Here is an 18,085-nt window from a genome sequence, read left to right on the forward strand (position 1 = left end):
GCGAGAGATAGAGAGTCGTTGGATAGAGCGAGTTGCGGAGCGATCTCGGCGACCTTCCCCGCTTTTGGTTGTGCTGAGTTTTCACAGCCCATTTAGTGATCGCTGTTTCGTTTCATTATCGTTGTTCGGTATTGTCCTGGCTCCGGTTAGCCCGTTGATTTCTCAAACAACTAATATCCGATCTCCCATATATCCTCTTTTTCCACCATTCTCTCAACATATCTCGATTCCTACAGTAGTTTACTCGACACTCTTCACCCTCTCTTCCCTTGTGTTCTTTCAAAGGCGGCAATTGGATATGCCACAGAATACGACTCGGATCTCCAGCACACCACTTTGGGGCAAGTGTGGAAGTTCTCTCCGCTCAATCGCTCAACTCAACCAACTAAACCATAAACCCATGAGTATATATCAATCGTCTAATGGGCATCCTCCGCTCTCCCCAGTCCCTATGAGCCCCGTACCGTTTCCGATGGATAAATCATTTGGTTCATACCGTGGATGCCTTGGCCCAAGGCGCGTCTCCGGACCCTTTCTCCGAGTAGATCGAACAACATCCTTTTCAAACAGCTATGACTTTCCGGAGCCAGTAAACCGCAACCGCGGCGATCACCAGCTATCACTCGGCAAAAACAAAACGCCAAGACCTTCAGGCAGCAATCAAAAGAGGGGTATCGTAAGAATATTTTTCGCCGCTGCTTCTTTCTATTTCCAAGACACTCGCACTCTAATCAACTTGCTTGCTCAACTCAAGTCAATAACTAACTCATCTGGAAAAGACAGGAGTATAAACCAATGATCCTCAAGCCTTCTCCCCTTCGCGTCACCCAGCTCTACCGAACTCCACACATATTCGTAGCGGTCCCCTCTCATCTCATCCGCACAAGTTTCCCTTTCTTTAGGCTGTTCCCATCGCAAACAAAAGAGAGAACAAAAGAACAAAAAGAATAGGTATTACGAAGAACTCTCCTTTCACCTTGCTACCTCCACCCGTGTTATCACTTTCGCTGCCGTACCACCTCCGTTACCGATACCACTCCCGTCGCCGATATTACTTCCGTACTTACAAATGACAATACAGACCCAACAAAGACACTCCAATTTCTTTCCACGCTCGCTCTACCTTCGGCGCTCGCTCTACCTTCCGTACTCCCCCCGCCATACTGCCATACCGGTCCGAGACGTGATATGACAAACCAAAGCACGAGTAGGTGAACAACAGAGAAACCGGTAATACGGCAAATTCGGTTGGTCCGACAGGCAGACTAAGGGCGGGACAGAGGGGCGGATAGTTGGCTAGCAGGTTGACAAGAGAATAGCCAGACACGCAGGCAACCGGAGGTGCGAACAAATCAGTGGATGGACAGACAGACAGATAGTCGAGCGGTCAAATGCGTGAGCCGAGAAACGGATAGACAGACGGGAAATTGAGCGGATCAACGTGTGGACTAAAAAACGGATGCCCAGATCAGCAGGCTGACCGATGGGTGCGGATAAATTAGTGGAATATCGGATATGCCGCCCCTCCGGCTATCGAGAATGTTCTGAACATGCAGGGTGGGTTATGAGTATGCCGAGCAGCTTTTACTTCCAACCTCCTCCACATCATAGTCATTTTATAGCCCCTTCGTGGCGGTGGAAATGTTGGTACAAAAAGGGGAGGTAAGCTAAAGGTATGATACCATTATTCACCGATATCTCCCAACTCACGGAGGTGGCTGATTGCGATAAAACCAACAAATCATCAATTGTAAGAAGCATCCTGGTATCACTTGCTCCTGGTTCTCGAACGCACAACTTTGATCACCGACTCCACTATGATACCACCCCCCCCCCCAATCAGGCAGGCCAGTGCTTAGGAATAGCATTATCACCCCAATCCATATGAAGCTGCTACCGCCCCCGCGAGGTTCTCTGATTTCGGGTATTGCAGGCTACGGGATCGAGATATTTCAGCGCAGCCAAATCGTACAGCAAGTGCGTCTCGGGAGTCAGCTACACACAGGAAAACCCAAGTTTCAGCAACAAACGATCCGTAAAGGAAACTTTAAGGTCCTGTTCGGCAACGACCGTTCCGTTCCGTTTGGCGAGCGTTTCCCATACTAGAATGGTGGTCCTTCTGTTTTGAAATGCTCACTTTTCATAGCGAAACGGAGCGGAACAGTCATTGCCAAACAGGGCCTAAGATGCGGTTGCCTCTACGCCCGTTTCCCGGTCATCAATTTGAGCGAGTGAATGAGTTAGTGAGTAGCAGCGATTTTCAGTGCACCTCTTCGACAATTACTGACTGCCGCGGCCCTTTCTTTTTGTCGCCATCAGCACCTGTCGCACTGGTAACAACTCATCGTCCATCAATCCCCCCACCTAAATTCTACTATCCGCGGCTATTCCTACAATACCTCTCTTCGTGCTCCTGTTGTTTCCCAAAGTGTCCACGCAACCATAACCAAACCTAACCCTGAACACAGCCTGTCCCCTAACCTGGACGGGAAGTGATCCCTCCCTCCACACGGGTGATGGGGATGCCGGTGCGGTGGTGCCATGGGGCAACGTCATTCTCCGCCAAAGAAACAGTGACATTCGGAACAGCATGCAAATTCCCAAAAACGGTTAAAATTCCAGACATTGCGTACCCGAGTAGATAATAGCTTCTATCACCCCCAGGAATCCAGTGTCCCGCTACGGCACTTTCTTCACTGGCACGCCCCTTTCCACATCCTTGTCCTGCGGTGATGCATTCCTCGCGCATGATATGACCAGCGATCACGCGAATCCGAGGATTTTTGTGCATCGCGCATAATTGCACTGCGCTTGTCGCGATAGAAGCCGATTGATGCAGTATTAACTAACCACCTGGCTGCCGTAGTGGCATAACCCTAGCTCTAGCACCCTTGTCCCCAAAAGTTCACCAACCGCATTATCCAGCCAGCAAGAAAAGAAACGCATATGCATGCACTTAGGGTGTGTGCAAAAGTCTGTCGAACCTTCGTGGTGTGGGGGTTGGGTATCATTTACAGGGCGGTGTCGGTGAAGTGTTTATTGTATGGGGTGGAATTTTATTGGGAAGGGCAGGTGAGGTTGAAGGAGAGGTTGCAGACGTGGATAAATAGGGGGCTGAGGAGGATGTTGAGCGCAGTGAAAAGTACGCCGGTGGACGCGTTGTTGGGGGACATGGAGAGGAAGAGGGTGGAGTGGGAGTTGGACAAGAGGGTAGAGAGGTGGGGGATGAGATTGATGAGGAGAGCGGAGGTAGAATAGAACGTTATGGGGAGGAGTGGAGGTCAGAGGAAGAGAGGGGAGTAGGGTATATGAAGGTGGATGGGCGGGTAGAATGTTGAAGAGGGTAAAGAAGCATAGGCTGCAAGGGGAGAGATGGGAGGTGGAGAGGGAGAGGGATGGGGTATTGGTATGGAAAGTGGAGGTGGGGGTTGATAGGGAGAGGCTGAAGGCGAGGTATGAGAGGGGGAGGAGGGAGAATGGGTATGGTTTGTGGGATTAAGTGATGCGAGTAAGGGGAATGGGAGAAGTAGCGTAGGGGTGGTTGGTGGGAAGGAGGAAATTTCATTAGGGTTGGGCGAAGGATTGTGGTTGCGGTTATAGTGACAGAACCGGAGATGGAGGGATTAGGGGAATTGTTAAGGGAGGAGAGGGGTAGTTATAAGGGGGCTAGGAGAAGCCAAAGGGTGCGCACAGCCGGGTAGGGGGCGATCCCTTACTTCGGAAGAGAGGAACAGTGTGCGTGTCTCTCCTGAAAACCAACCGACGAGGACGCTGCCGGAGTAAACCGGCCCCCGGTAAGCATGTCACGGCATGCCCCGGTAAGTGTATATTACCAGCGCTTCGACAGGTCACCTCTCGGCGGGGAGTGGTCGAAACCCCGTTTGGTTAGTTCGCTGATGGGAGGCGAGCAAGACACCGTAGGCTATGGTTCCAGTGTCGCACCAATGGGAACCTGCGGCATAGCGAAGGTCCTTAATCGGGCTGGGGCTGGGTCTTGTAGATCTCGTGCGATTGGCCAGTGCCAAAGAGACTACAGGGGCACGACAGGACGGATGCTGGTGTCGGTCTCTTGACGACATGCCGTGCACAGGGCAGACCTTCCAATTGGGAGAGCGTCACCCAACTCTGGGATCCTACGGGGCGAGGGTGTGTACGTAAAGCGTTACCTGGTTCACCCGGGATGAGGCTTAAGGAGCAAAGGAAAATGTGGCACATTGGGGCCCCCTAGGGGGCAGAAGGCAGGAGTGCCCGTGAGCGGCTTTCACTCTGCGAGCCTCCCTGTGCTGGTGGGAGAGTCTCTCCGGTTCTGAGTAAAATCCTCCACGCGGACAGGGGTGGTGATGCCGATGCTTGCAGAGGTGCGCCATTCCCGAACTCTGGTTTAAAGAGGATGAAAGGATTCCATGGCTCGCTAGCACCACTGGAGACTCCCGAAAGGGACAGGCAGCTTGAGCCTGATCAAAAGAAAGGCCTACGAAGGACCCGAGCCTTTGGGCAGGGGAGACGTCTTCATTTTTGGAAAGTTGTGGGTGGGAGCGGAGAATAAGGGAGAAATAAGGAGAGTAGAAAGAGGGCGTCACTGGGGGCAAGGGTGAGGGCCAAGAGGAATAGGGATAAGAAGAGGTTGACCTTAGAGGGGATATCACCCATTGTAAGTGGTATAACCGATAAGGAGAACGAGGAAGGGAGAGGGGTTGTTGAGGGTTTGAGGAATGGATAAGGGGGAAAAGAGAGTTTAGGGAAAGGGAAGTGTTTCATGACAAGGGTTGGTTTAGAGCCTGTACGCCGGGGGTTTATTTGGGGGGCGGCGTGAGGCTAAAAAGCCCAAGGCGACCCGATAGTATTATAAGTATGATAGTCCGTTTGACTAGTAATAATCTAAAAGTTAGAGAGAGAGAGAAAGGGCAATAAAGTCTGTCGAACTTGACTCTCATAGACCGAGTTTGTATGGTGAGGAAACGCCGCCCGAGCATATAATTGGTTGATTTTCACTCAATTTGGTGAAGGAAGAGAATATTATTCGATATTAAGTGAAGGAAAAAGTCTGTCGAGCTCTTGGCGCAGTATGATACCTGGAGCAGATATTGCTCTCTGAATGGGCAAGGAGGGAGCCGATAATGCGAGGTTCGACAGGCTTACCCACAACCTCCGGCACGGTAGCTGACATGAGAGGACACCCACGTCCATAAAGTTCTAACACCCCTCCCAGTATCCTACTCAAGAGCACCGCATTTTACTATATTCCCCTATGCTAATTGTAAACTTTCATCCCAACGCCCCCTGCGTACCGTGAAAATGAAAATAATTGGGGATGGCGCTAGGACGTCGTGAATTTTATTGTTAATCACTGGTGCATACCGATGATCCGGCTACGGTATTTGTGGCAAGGTGTTCATTAGGGAGACATGTCTGGTCGTTTGGGAATAGTGAGAATTGTGGCAACGTGGTACAATCACCAGAAAGGGGAGGAATGTGCGCAGGCAAGTGACAATGGAGAAAGTGAGAACTGAGCACTATGTATTGGTGATGTGATTGCGGTAGTAGACGTTGTAAGGTTTTGGAAAGGACAGGTGGAAGTTATGTAAAATGGTAGACATGATGTAATAGCGTCAGAACAGACACAGATAGTGAGTACGGTTATTTGTACTTAAGGGCAGCCATGGCCCCAGATGTTTTGAGATGAGTGAGCGGCAATACAGGATCAGATTCTACCCCAATTATTATTTTCATCAAATTTCCCCCTTCGGATTCGGGGGAAAAACTGACAAAGCCAAAGGATTGCTTTTCAGCCTTGAGTAGAGACAAATAAAAAGAAAAAATACATGTCGGCACACGTAGTGAAGGATCACAGGCCGATAGGCTACGAATATGGTTTTGCATGCGGGGAAAATATTTCTGTTCATGGCTAGCTGAGAATTCCACAACACAACACTACCGCCGGGTGTTGTGGGTATTGGCAAAACCAGGTTTAGACTCCATTGCCCAATCGCCCATTCCGCAACAGTGAATTCAGACACTTCGCTACTTGCATTAAGGAAGCACGGATAAAGTAGCAATGCTCGTTCCAGGACCACATACAGTACACGAGTAGGATATGAGCATGGGCGCCAGAGGTCCATCAAATAGGAGCATGAAACCATAGAGATTTAGTTGGACTGTATAACGAGTTTGTCGAGTGTATAGATCACCGGTCTGTGATTCCGGGCTGTGATATTTTTCGAAAATAACACGTACGATGCGCACCGGAAATTTCTAAATGGGAAATCGGCAGTATTTCAGGTTATTAACGGGGAACCTCTCAAAAAAATAGCGTAGTATCAGGCTTAATTGGCAAGTCAAGCGGACTTATAGTACTACCGGCTTCCGCTCGTACGCCATTCTGCTGACCGGGGGGTACAGTATCGTAAAGCCTATTCGACAAGAGTATTCTTCGAAATTTCGCTCTTGAAGAAGGGTATTCACCAGGGCTCACCACTATTATCTATCCTCCACTCTTCCCCACCTTGTGCGAATATTATCTTTCCCAATATCAAAAACCTTACCCAATTCTCACGTCGATAGAGCACTGACTTTTGTAACCCAAGAATAGATCGATAACTGAAGCGGTAAACGAAAAAGCACTTCTTTCAAGGATATTCCCTCACCCCCACGGTATGCTCGGAAACTGTCCTCCGTATACAATGGCACCTTCAATTACTGACGTTAATCACTATACTTCTGGCTCGACCGCCTACGGAAATATCCGCGGCGATTATAACTACAACAGTGGTTCAAACATCACAAACTCCGGTATTACGAACTCTGGTAACAAGAATTCTATCAATACAGCTAACAATTACTACTGCAACTTGAACTTGCCTCTGCGCAACTCCGAAAATTTGAGATGCTTGTAGACATCGAAATACTACTTACATCGACATCGCATACGGGAGCCGACCAAGGGAACTTGTCTGGATGGCTGAACATCCAAAGTATAGGGACTGGCTTGGGAAACAAACATCTGGTCTCTTGTGGATATCGGCAGACCCTGGTTGCGGAAAATCGGTCACCGTTTCATTCCCCGTAACGCATCTCGCCCCACATACTCATTCTACCGTTTGCTATTTCTTTTTGAAGGACGACCGCAATGAGCAGAAGAGTGCAAAATTTGCTCTATCGGCAATACTTTATCGGCTTTTTAGTCGGAGAGATTCGTTCTACAGGTATCCCGAGAAAGCATTTAAGGACAAAGGAAAGAGCATTGGGGAGAAGGTGGATACCCTATGGGATATTTCGGTTAAAACAGTAACCTAAGGGGGGGGCAGACATGTAACCTGTGTGGTAGATGCCTTGGATGAGTGCGAAGAAGGAACTCTCATTGTTCCCAACCGTCTAGTCCGTCCGTCTTTCTGTCCGGACCGGGTGGATAGCGGTGCATTGGATGATGCTCGGGACGGACAGCCAGGCCCTGCGGATGACGGTAGAAAGATCCCATTAGTACTAACATAGGAGGCGAAGGCATTTCGCTTTCGAAAAAACCAGTTTGTGTTCCCACCTGTTTTGGGATTTTTTGCTGGTAAGCTGCTTTGGTGTACGAATACTTTAACCCTGACCCCTGTACCCCCTAGAGTGTAGAGCCTGTATCACTATACAGGAGCATAATCAAGCAGAACACAGTGCCTTTTCTAAATGGTGACTTTATCGCGAAGACCGTGAGCGAATATAGAACAGCACAACCTGTGTCCTTAAACTCCTGTGCGTTTTTCATAGCCCTATCTCTGCGGCAATGCTTCCAACCACTCTGAACATTTGATTTAGTTATGAAACTTTATTCGGACTTTCTCTCTAGTCAGTGTTTGGAAAATATGTCTCACCAACACTGACATTATGCAGCATTGATATCCATTAACTGGTTTATGATTTGGGAGTTTATTTACCCTGAGTCTACAGATACTTCATCAGTGGCTGTGTCCGATGTGACCCGCACTATAATTCCACTATTAGGGGGAGACTTGAAACTGGCCCTTACACTATTCTCTGTGATATTGTCATGTCCGGTGTGTAGAGTGTAGATTCGTTGATATTCATCTCCGTCGGCACTATATCTAACACCACCCGATATAAAAAATAGATAAGCACATTCTCGCAATCGTCGTACGGGTCGCTGCCGTTCCCCAATCCACCAAATAAAAGTCTAGAAATATTTTGCGCCGTCCACCATCAAAATTCTACCACATTAAGCGGTCACCTTTTCCCTTCCATCTCACCACTCGTTTCTCCACCGATGCTTCAGAACAATCAGGTGGGGTACTCAAGCAACATCCATCATAGTTGAGATCAAATTCTTACAAAGCCTACTCAAATCATATAGCACAAAGGTCTCAATCGATCGCACGGAACAAACTCCCATTCTACTACATTCCACCCTCCGCAATTCTAGGCTCCCTTAGTAACCAGGAAATCCTACCCTCGATCTCAAGAACCAGATAGCGGTGTCAACAAGCAAAATGCCCTAAACAGTATCGGCAACAATGAGAAATTCGGTAACCTATATCGGAAGCTAGGTCAGTCCCTCCGTTTCTTTGAATAGGCTCGGGAAGGAGCCGGCGGCGTGAGAGTAATTATCAAACCCAAAAAACCATTTAGTCTTCCAGTACGGCTTCCAGATGTTTTGCTATTTTTTTCAATGGCTTGTGCAACTCGTTGTCGTGGGGAAAGGAGTAGTGCTTCTCATATTTGTAGAATTGTCGCCTTGCCTACATGACGAACAACGGGTGTGGTCTACGATACTAGCACAATCTTGCACTAACAGAGGTGGTGATGGTGAGGCAATTGTAGTAAGCTGTACTCGTGCCAAGGAGGTGACTATATGTCTCAACCCATGGATCCTTGCCCGCTCACAACAGTGGGCACCCTACGAGTACTGGCTTCCCACCGGGGGAGCTGAAGAGGGTTTTGGAGGGTCAGAGAATTACAGCTGCCACGGGTACTATTTACCAATAACCAAGATGCTCACTCTATTGCTTTAATCCATCTCTATTTTTAGAATCAGGATTCCGAGGCAGTCAAGATATACGATCAATGGTGGTGATCAGCAAACAATTATCTTATTCATGAGAGGGGTATCTAAGCGCATCATATCCCCTTAGACAAGATTCCTCTACAATAGTACATGAAGCAAAGCAGAATTTACCGAAGTTGCATTCCCGTAGTTAGATATGAACCCGTTAGCTACTGTAATTTAGCAGAAAAGGAAGTCGACATAATTACATCCCGCGGAATTATGGAGACAAAATATTATTCACATCAGGTTGAGAAGATACTCGTTTGTGAGAGGTCACATATAAAATGAATAGGCTACGATGGGTAGAGGGGAGAATGTCTTGCGGTCCTTATTCTTTTCTGTGCTGCCAGCAGCGTACTATATATACACGATTTCTAACTATGGAACAAAGTCTTCTTCCACTTCGTGAGACTCTTTTTCTTCCCTTTTTCTCATGCTCTTTTTCCTTCCACACCACACTTCCGAACATCCTTCAAGACATATCATCCCTCAATCCGTTTCGCACGTCTCATCCTCTTACACGCTTCTCATTCATTCGCCTGCAATCCTTAACCCGAGCTGAACCATCGTTTGTTTCCCAATCATTGTAGTGTGACATTCTCCGTGTGCCACCTCTTAGTTCCAAACATTGAACACCCCCTAGTGTGATTTCTCAAACCTGCAAACATCTCCGCTGCAACTAGCTTCTAGTACAAACAATCATTGCTTCAACTATCATCTTCCGTAACACTTTCCCAAACATAACTTCTCTTAGCAAAACATCCATTGTCGTAGGCGATCCGTGGTTGGGGTCGTGGTAACGACAAGGAACCTTCGCGAATATTCTAACAACATAGAGCTACAATCAAAGATATTACGGACAAAGAGAGAAAGTAACGTAGTATTTTTCTGCACAGAATCAGATTTTCTTCCTTCTATTTTATTACTACATACAACACAGGAGCAAGGTTAAGATACAAATTATTGGACAATAACATTTTTTCTACTTGTTATGTGTTGTCAATATCTTGCTACTGCCTATTAAGAGTTAGAAAAAGGTAGGGATTATCGTTTTAACTGAACTATGGAAGATACTCAGTAACAACCTTTTGAGTAGCAGTGTGCATAGTGATGGGTTTGAATTTTTCTTTAAATAGTGATTTAAAGGAATCGAAATATTCCCTTAACCAGGAGATTGGGTGCTCATTTAAGGCAGGCGCCAGTGTGCCCAGTGGTGGCTGAGTTAAACGATAATGAATGAAAATCGTAATTGTCGAGAGTTCTGTAGTTTGAGATAAAATATTCAGCTTATTATCTTCCACTTCCTCCATGTACTGTTTCTAACAAATATCCATTCTGCAATACAAGGTGAATGTATTAAGTGTAACCATACCTGTCTCAGTATATATTGTAACAGTTATCATCAGTCCTTGCATCTGTTGACTGCATGTTGGATGCAGGCTGCTGAAGGGACAGAAGTGAGATAATTCAGTACAGTTACAAGTACTGTATTGTAGTAATTGATAGTAATAATGTCACTACCGACTACAGATTTGGTAATAAAATGCTTTACCAAATCATAAGCAGCCATCTGAATTATCCTCATTGTGACTGACTTCGTAAATGTCAGTATGTCTATTACCCCATATACAGTACACATCTCCTATAGTTCAAGCCATGTAATGGGTTGACCCGGGTCGAAAATGAGCTGACCCAACCCAACCCAAACCCAACAAATGTTCAACCTACCCAACCCAACCCAACGAAGAATAACCCGGGTTTGCCCAACGAACCCGTTGGGTTTTGAAGAAATGGGATATTTTTGAGAACACCGTACGCATTGCCAATAACTAGGACGTGTAAATTTCTATTCATTATCACCAGTATATATTGGGGAAGACTTACGGGATATTATCAATTGTGACTAACTTTCCATTAGGAGCCTCCAGAGGTCCCCAGACCCACGATGCTGGAAGGGCAAGTTTTCGCTTCTTTCTTGTACGTGTAATAGTGGCATCCGGTGGCAACGAGGAATCCGAGTTTACTGGTGCTTCGTGAACTTCGGACCATTCAGTTGTGGTGCTCTCTTCGCGCTGCAATTGAGGGGTCTCAATATCTGATATGGGACTCGGTGTCCTCAGAAAAGGTGGGGGGCTAGACAGAACACTTCCGATATCAGAAACAAAACTCATGATTATGGTATCTCAGTAGGATGCCAAAGGTAAAGAACTTGAAGACAGGCAGTAAACAGAAAATAGGAGCAATACCAGATAGGTAGTCGCGTAGGAGGGCTGGCATAAAATAATATTAACTTAACGAAGAAAGTTCAAGCTCGTATTGTCTTTAATCCTTCAGAGTGAGTGATCTTCTGAGACCCCTAATCAAGTTTTTCTGAAGACTATTTAAATTTAGAGAAACCTCCGCTTTCACCTTTCTACTGACAGTAAATACTGTCTTAGTATTCCGTGGTTAGACTACAGTTTCCATGGTAATCGCGACAAAACAAAGTGAACAATATTGGTTGGGTTCGTTGGGTAACCCGGGTTAGTCCCCCTTCAACCCGACCCAACCCAACGAATGACCCGGGTTAACCCACCCAAGGCCCGACCCATTGCATGGCTTGAGCCATATACCTTGCTCAATAGCCCCCATTCAACTACTCCCCTTCCCTCGTGACCTTACACTCTCCAACCACGAACTCTTCCCGTGGCAAGTATCTTCTCCCATCTCCTCCCCCCCTCCGTCCTCGCCACTGCCGGCAACGATCCCCCAATAACTTGCAAGACCTCTTCCATCCGCTTGTACTAAATCCCATGAACTATATATAGACTTGACAGACTTCATAGGCTGCCACAGCAAAAACCTGATCAGCTGGTGCACATCGAATGATATGTGGTATCAACTGGATGCGTGGTGACAGCATTATTGATGAAACCCCTTTTCAATCACAACCGCTTGAGATTGCTACTGTTTATTCTACAATGCCGTTGCCTACCCACTGCTAGTTCAAAATTGATTGATTTCCAGAATTACATATTCCAGAGAATTTCACTATACGCCAGATGGAGGCCGCAGGGGTGCTGTACGTGGACGAATGAGGATTGCAAAGAGGTAGTATTTTACCGTTAGGCTAATACGGTTGACGTTTAGCTCATCGCAGCTTCTTTCCCGGCTTCAGGTCACTTCTGATACAATTTTCAAGAACTCTAACTATGTCCACCCCGCTAACACAAGCTGGGTGACGACGGGTATTTATACGGAAATCCTGGACATATATCTATCCACCTTCGTTACATTTTGCCAGTATTTTCGGCCTTTTCAAGAAGTTTCACAAATCCCCTCAAGTTATTGGGAGTATTGACCACATAACCCCCATGGAGTACACATACCATTCACCCCCCGCATAAACTCACAATTCCGAGGAAGAAGCAAACCCGTAGAAACGAGGAATTGCTTGTTCTTATGAAATCCTGACTATAGCAAATACCTTGCAAAACCAGGGCACTTGTCCAGCCACATATACGAGCTCGATTTTCCATCATGGCTGATTAAACCGAGTACACCTTGTGGGCGGAAGGCTGATGATTGCTCCTTCCCACATCAGATACAGTATTTCTTTTTTCCGTAGCTGGCACCTCCCCGAAAACTGGTTCTCTGTTTTCCCAATTTCCATGTAATACCTCGCGATTAACTTGCAGTACCGTATACCAATCGCCAACTCTAGGTCCAGCGAGCCTGCTAAGCTATGCCATCACTTAAAAGTCATGATCGCCAATTTGCGGATTTCGAAGGTTGTATGATAGCGGAAGGAGGAAAAGGATATGATCAGATGCTTTATCGGATGATCAGATTATACCTGTTAATAAACACGATACGGGAGGGATGTAGTTGGCACAGAAGCCAGGACACAAAATTTAACGATATCATAGGCAGACCTTACATGCTTGCAGTTATGCGATGGATATGTTCTAACAAAAAAAAGCTCTCGGCAGCCGGACTATGATTGCGCTTCTGCAACAAACAAGGTTGGACTTGTCGAAGAAAAGAAAACAGGGATTAATAACAAACGACATCAGCATACTAGTGGGACTCCTGGAGTGTTCGTCGCCGCCATAAAATCGTCTTAACACTTTAACTGCCTTTCGTCTGTAAGGTCGTTGTCTGCTCCTCTCACGTGACGGCGCAGGAGGCAGGAGGGTAGTCAGAGCTCACTTGTATGTTTTGCCCCAATACCATCGTTGCTATGCACGATCTTGGCGACAAAATTAGTGGGCACTCCCCCCCAAAAATGGCTGATGTTAAACACACCCAACTGGTCCGGGGAATTAACGAGATCAATGCCAGTTTTGTAGGCGATTACCAAGACTTTCCGGGTCGACAAATTTCCCACCCTACCACGAGGACTGAGAGCCGATAGGGCCAGATTTCATGTTTCAAAATGGGGGACCCGTTCAAAATAAGTATCTTTTCCCCTACCGTGGGGACTCCATTACAGTATTGGTATCATAGGGTCCAACACTTTTTGTGGTATATTAAATTACCATGGAGTGAGCGGAATATCGCCCTGTCAATAGTCACTATTGTACCTACTGCAGCCGGTGGTATGACGTTGTGATGGAGGGCAAAGTAATAATACTAATGTGAGTGATATTGGCCTGGGTGATGGGGAAAGTGAGAATATGGTTGGTTATTCGTTTAGCAATGGCGGAAATGGACACGAGTGGAGTAGAGGTTAGTTGGAAGGAAAGGACACAAGCAGCAAGTCTTCTCAATGGTCGGAGCCCGGATGACGAACCACCAAGGGCCCTAGATCCCGCTAGACTGCGAAAGGCATCGTGCATCTGTCCGCAAAATCTGGAGAAGGCAGCGTCCGACGTGGGACAGCTAACTCGAGAATAAGAGGTACTCTTTGCCGGGGGCGCCGGGGAAACGGCGGGTTCAGATTGAGGAATATGGCAACGATGGATGGCCATGGATTACAGTAGGGGGCTGTAGCAATTTATTCCATCTGCATCCCAAAAGACCTCCTCCTCCTGCCACACCGGCAAGTGTTGAATAGCTTGTTGAATAGGAAAATCGGGGGTGGGCTTTAGACAGGGAAGATACATACTCAGGAGCAAAGACACGCAGGCCGCAAAATCGACAATCGTTGGAAGGAAAAGAGGAAGACAAACCGCAATCATCTTCCAACGCAATTCGCAATCGAGCCACAGCCGCCCCGCCCACCAGTTCGGTCGCCACGGTTCGGTGGTGGAAGCGACACAAGAAGCGCCGGACGAGGGGGGATTTAGCGGATCGGGTGGCCCCGGAAGATTAGGCGGATGAGGTTGAGGTGGGTGTCACCCCATTTTCGCTATGTTCGTCACATTTTCCTGTGATTCCCGTCTAGAGGACCCTTCGGCTTTAATTCCGTGATACATGAGTGGTATTTGGCAGAGGCACTCGTTCAGTACTACGGGATGGCCGGAGGTGCGGAGTTGGCTTACCTCTTGGACGCAATTACTGTAGGATGCCGGGGGTTACTGTAGCTAGCGTGGTCACAGGCAGGTTCGCCACGGCTAGGACATACCATGAACCCCGAAGAGCTAGCATGACTCTGCGGCGTGTGAAAAGGCATTTTGCACTTCCCACCAATTCTTAATGCCCAGAGTCCAGCTGGTACCGGTCCACGATTTACGTGAAATTCTGATACTCCGAGTCCTCGGCCATCGGTCACCCAAGTTCTCAGAGCATCAATCAACACTGAGTTCGACGGGGCATCCGCATTCCATGTCGCTGATATATCGTCCCGGTAGATCGTCTACTATCACAAACACCGTGCCTCTAGCCAGCGGGTGATGTTTTGGATACTTAGGTATCCTGGGACTATTCATCCCGTGGTGCTGCAAGTCCTTACTAACCAAAGGCGGCCAAGGAGCGGTGAATACAACATGTCACCAATGGATACCATAAAAGCAGTAACAGCGGGAGAGTAACGACCTGGTGGTGTGAGAAGCAAAAGAAAATATTGAGGCATTATCAAAGGTATAGTGGGTGACCGTCGGGCCCGACCCGGCGAACTACACGGCGAAATGCCCGGAGCAGGGGGCCGGGGCGGCAAAAGTTTGTCCAGTCTCATCCCGCATTAAGTAGGACAAGGTCCCCATTCCGAGCACTCTCTGATATTAAAATTTAAGATTGGAAATGTCGTTTTCCAGGATTGTAGCCTCCTAGTGTAACTTACTTTGGTTTACTGTGCGCATAAGTACGTGAGGTACGGTACCGGAATATACAATATTTTTCAAACGCTCCAGTAAACTGAGACCCCCAGATCCACTATACCAAGCAATCGTCAAACACAATTTCAGCTTTCTAGCCTTCTAGACCTTCCAGATTTTGGTACCAAAAGGCACGCAGTCCCACTCCGCCGTACACCAAACACCCCTGCGCAGACCAGCTCGGCTCTTGACCTGATACAATATAAACCCGCTGGTGGCGAGTGGGATCATGGGTATTATATGGTGCGGTGACTCAAGGTATCATTTATATGCAAAAAGAACAGCAGCTAGTGTGATTCCCGAGACTCAGGTTCCGGAAGCTTGTCAGATCTGGGGAGGCGGAAAGGTGGATCGGGCCCAATCTGGGATGGGGAAGTGATCGCGCATGATAGGTTAATGCTAAACCTGGTGACAAAAGAATAGAGGTATAAAACTTCAACAATACGCCGACTAGCCAGTCCCCCCCATCAACAGGTTCACAGTTGGTCCAGCCACGATTGTTTTTTTCATTTTTCATTTTTTTTTCAGAAAAGAATGCAACATCAGGAGCTAGTAGTGGCAGAATTGATACTCTGCGATCACGGTAGAAATTTCATCAATCTGGGCAGCATCTTCTGTTAACCGTAGTGCAGGATTGCTCCCTGGTTTCCAAGGTATGATATATGTGGAAGTTGCCACCTCCTACCCTCGACCCATCCTATTCCGCAAACCCAGAAACCCAGAAATCCAGAAATCCAGAGTGCCCAGCAATCCGCGAACCCATTCCGCTAAAAACCGCTTCCACGGTTGATCCGACAAAAAAACAAAAAAAAACATCCAAACAACAACCATATATTCTTGCCGTTGAAGGATAATAATAAAGATAAGTTCAAGAACCACCCCCACCTCCACTACAGTGCTGGGAAGGTGAAAGAACTGCTGGCTCTTCGACCGATGCGTATAGTTGATCCCCGCTGGGATACGACTCCTTGATCCTTTCTGTTTCGGCGAGGGTGAAACTTAGGTCGCTGTTGAGCCGTTTCAACCGAGCAATCTCTGCCAGGAGACGCGCTTCCTCGGCCTGGAGCCGGACACGTTCGGCCAGGAGTCGGGCTTCCTCAGCGACTATGTGCTCATGGCGTGCTGGAGGTACATTGTTGGCGGGTCGGTCCCTCAGAGACAGAAAGTCGAGCAGCTGGGAAACTATGGCTGAAAAATATTATAACACACTATGAGTAAGCAGGACCTATCAAGACTGCAAGATTTCTCGAACAAACCGGGCATTGCGCCAAGCATTGTGAATGGCAGGTATCGGGGTGTGATTTCGGTGGTTCGTGTTTTGCTTGGCAATCTGGGACCAAGCCAGGTTCAAGTGTCCAGTGTCACCAGTGCTGTCACGTTCCTATTACCAGTACGTCTCTCCAGGTGCTTAGGCTGTGCTCGAGTACGGTACGCAGTGGAACTCTGGGACAGATATCGGGGAGTCTTTGGATAGCGGCAAGTAGGGAATACTGTATGGTTTTCTGTGCTGTCGTGGGGGCTGTGAAGCCAAGCGCCACGGTGTTACCCTCCTTCCTCGGTAAAGTGCAAGTAAAATCGTGCAGCAGAGCCTCAATGGAGTATGAATTGATGTTTCTCTTGGCACCGAGGCTCAGGGCGAGTACCGGTAATTGTATTCGAGTAAACCGTGGCGCCGGATATTGTGTGAAATCGTCAATTTTTGGTGATATCGCCTAAGCTATGCCCCTTCACTTTTTTGGGTCCCACTTGTATCATCTTGAGCCGTAATTATTGTCGGAGGGCCGGTCGAAAATCCCCCCGCCGTTGGAATTGGGCAATATTTTTTCGGTCTTGCACACCGCTACCGATGTCCCCGCCATCTCGATAACGATATATCCGAGTTACCGGTATAGCTGGTTGGTTTGCCCGCCACGAAATCCGGCTTCGATCTGGCCGCTTGAGTACGATACCGTGGGTGGATGAATGTCCAGGGATCTTATCACATCTATCCGTTTTTACACCGGAGGTGCAGCGGTCTCGGGTACCGCACTCGAGTACTCGTACATCATCTGTACATGTAGCAGAAATAACAGCTTCCGTGAAACACCGAAAACACAAAAGATAACGCGGGAAGCCCGGTGGCGAACGGATATGTCCCGCGGGCCCGACACGGTTTGGCCGAACCGGGTTAATCCCCGCGGTTCATATCATCCAGTAGTACTTTGTCCACGTGTAGGTGAAAATATGGAGGGCCCTAGACGTCAATATTGTTTTCTACAAGCTGGGCGCTGCGCGTCAAGGTATTATACTATACCAAGGAAGACGAAACTCCGATTAAACCAGTGGGGAAATCGTGCCTGGCAGCGTTCACATGCACTCGGGTGCCACTCTTTGGATCGAAACGAGGGTGTACGGTGCTAACTATAACACGTGATGTTTCATGCCTAATTATCCCATTTGTAGGGCTCCCAATTGGGGATCTTCACCTCCGCGCACCACAGCCGCAACTCGATATATCCGGCCTATCCAAGGGTTTCATGAGAGAAGAATTTTACGTGTAGCTGACTGCGAACAGATCAAAAGACGGTTTGACCCTCAAACTCTGTAGCCGTGACCCCGGGCCGAAAATCAAGAAACAAGTTGTGGTGAGTGGAGTGGAGTCGGTAATGGGTAACCTGCGGGGTGAGTTGTCATACTAAATTGCCGGTTAAAGATGACTACACAATGGTGAAGTGTTAATCTATTCGGCGTATCAACGGAGGGATCATCGTGTCACCGAATTATATGGCCAACTTTCTGGGGTTTTGTGCGGAAAATGCGATTAGGT

The 18,085-nt window shown here is 47.7% G+C and overlaps 1 protein-coding gene; it reads left to right on the forward strand.

The window, feature by feature from the left end:
* Nucleotides 1–3,682: 3,682 nt before the first annotated feature.
* GSTUM_00008994001 (uncharacterized protein) lies at nt 3,683–4,927 on the forward strand. XM_052355815.1 has 1 exon: nt 3,683–4,927. The coding sequence occupies exon 1, from the start codon at nt 3,801–3,803 to the stop codon at nt 4,071–4,073; it is 273 nt and encodes a 90-aa protein (XP_052211780.1). The 5' UTR covers nt 3,683–3,800; the 3' UTR covers nt 4,074–4,927.
* The last annotated feature ends 13,158 nt before the right edge of the window (nt 4,928–18,085 follow it).

This window comes from Tuber melanosporum (assembly GCF_000151645.1).
Source record: "Tuber melanosporum whole genome shotgun sequence assembly, scaffold_51, strain Mel28".
In the NCBI taxonomy this organism is placed as follows: Eukaryota; Fungi; Ascomycota; class Pezizomycetes; order Pezizales; family Tuberaceae; genus Tuber; species Tuber melanosporum.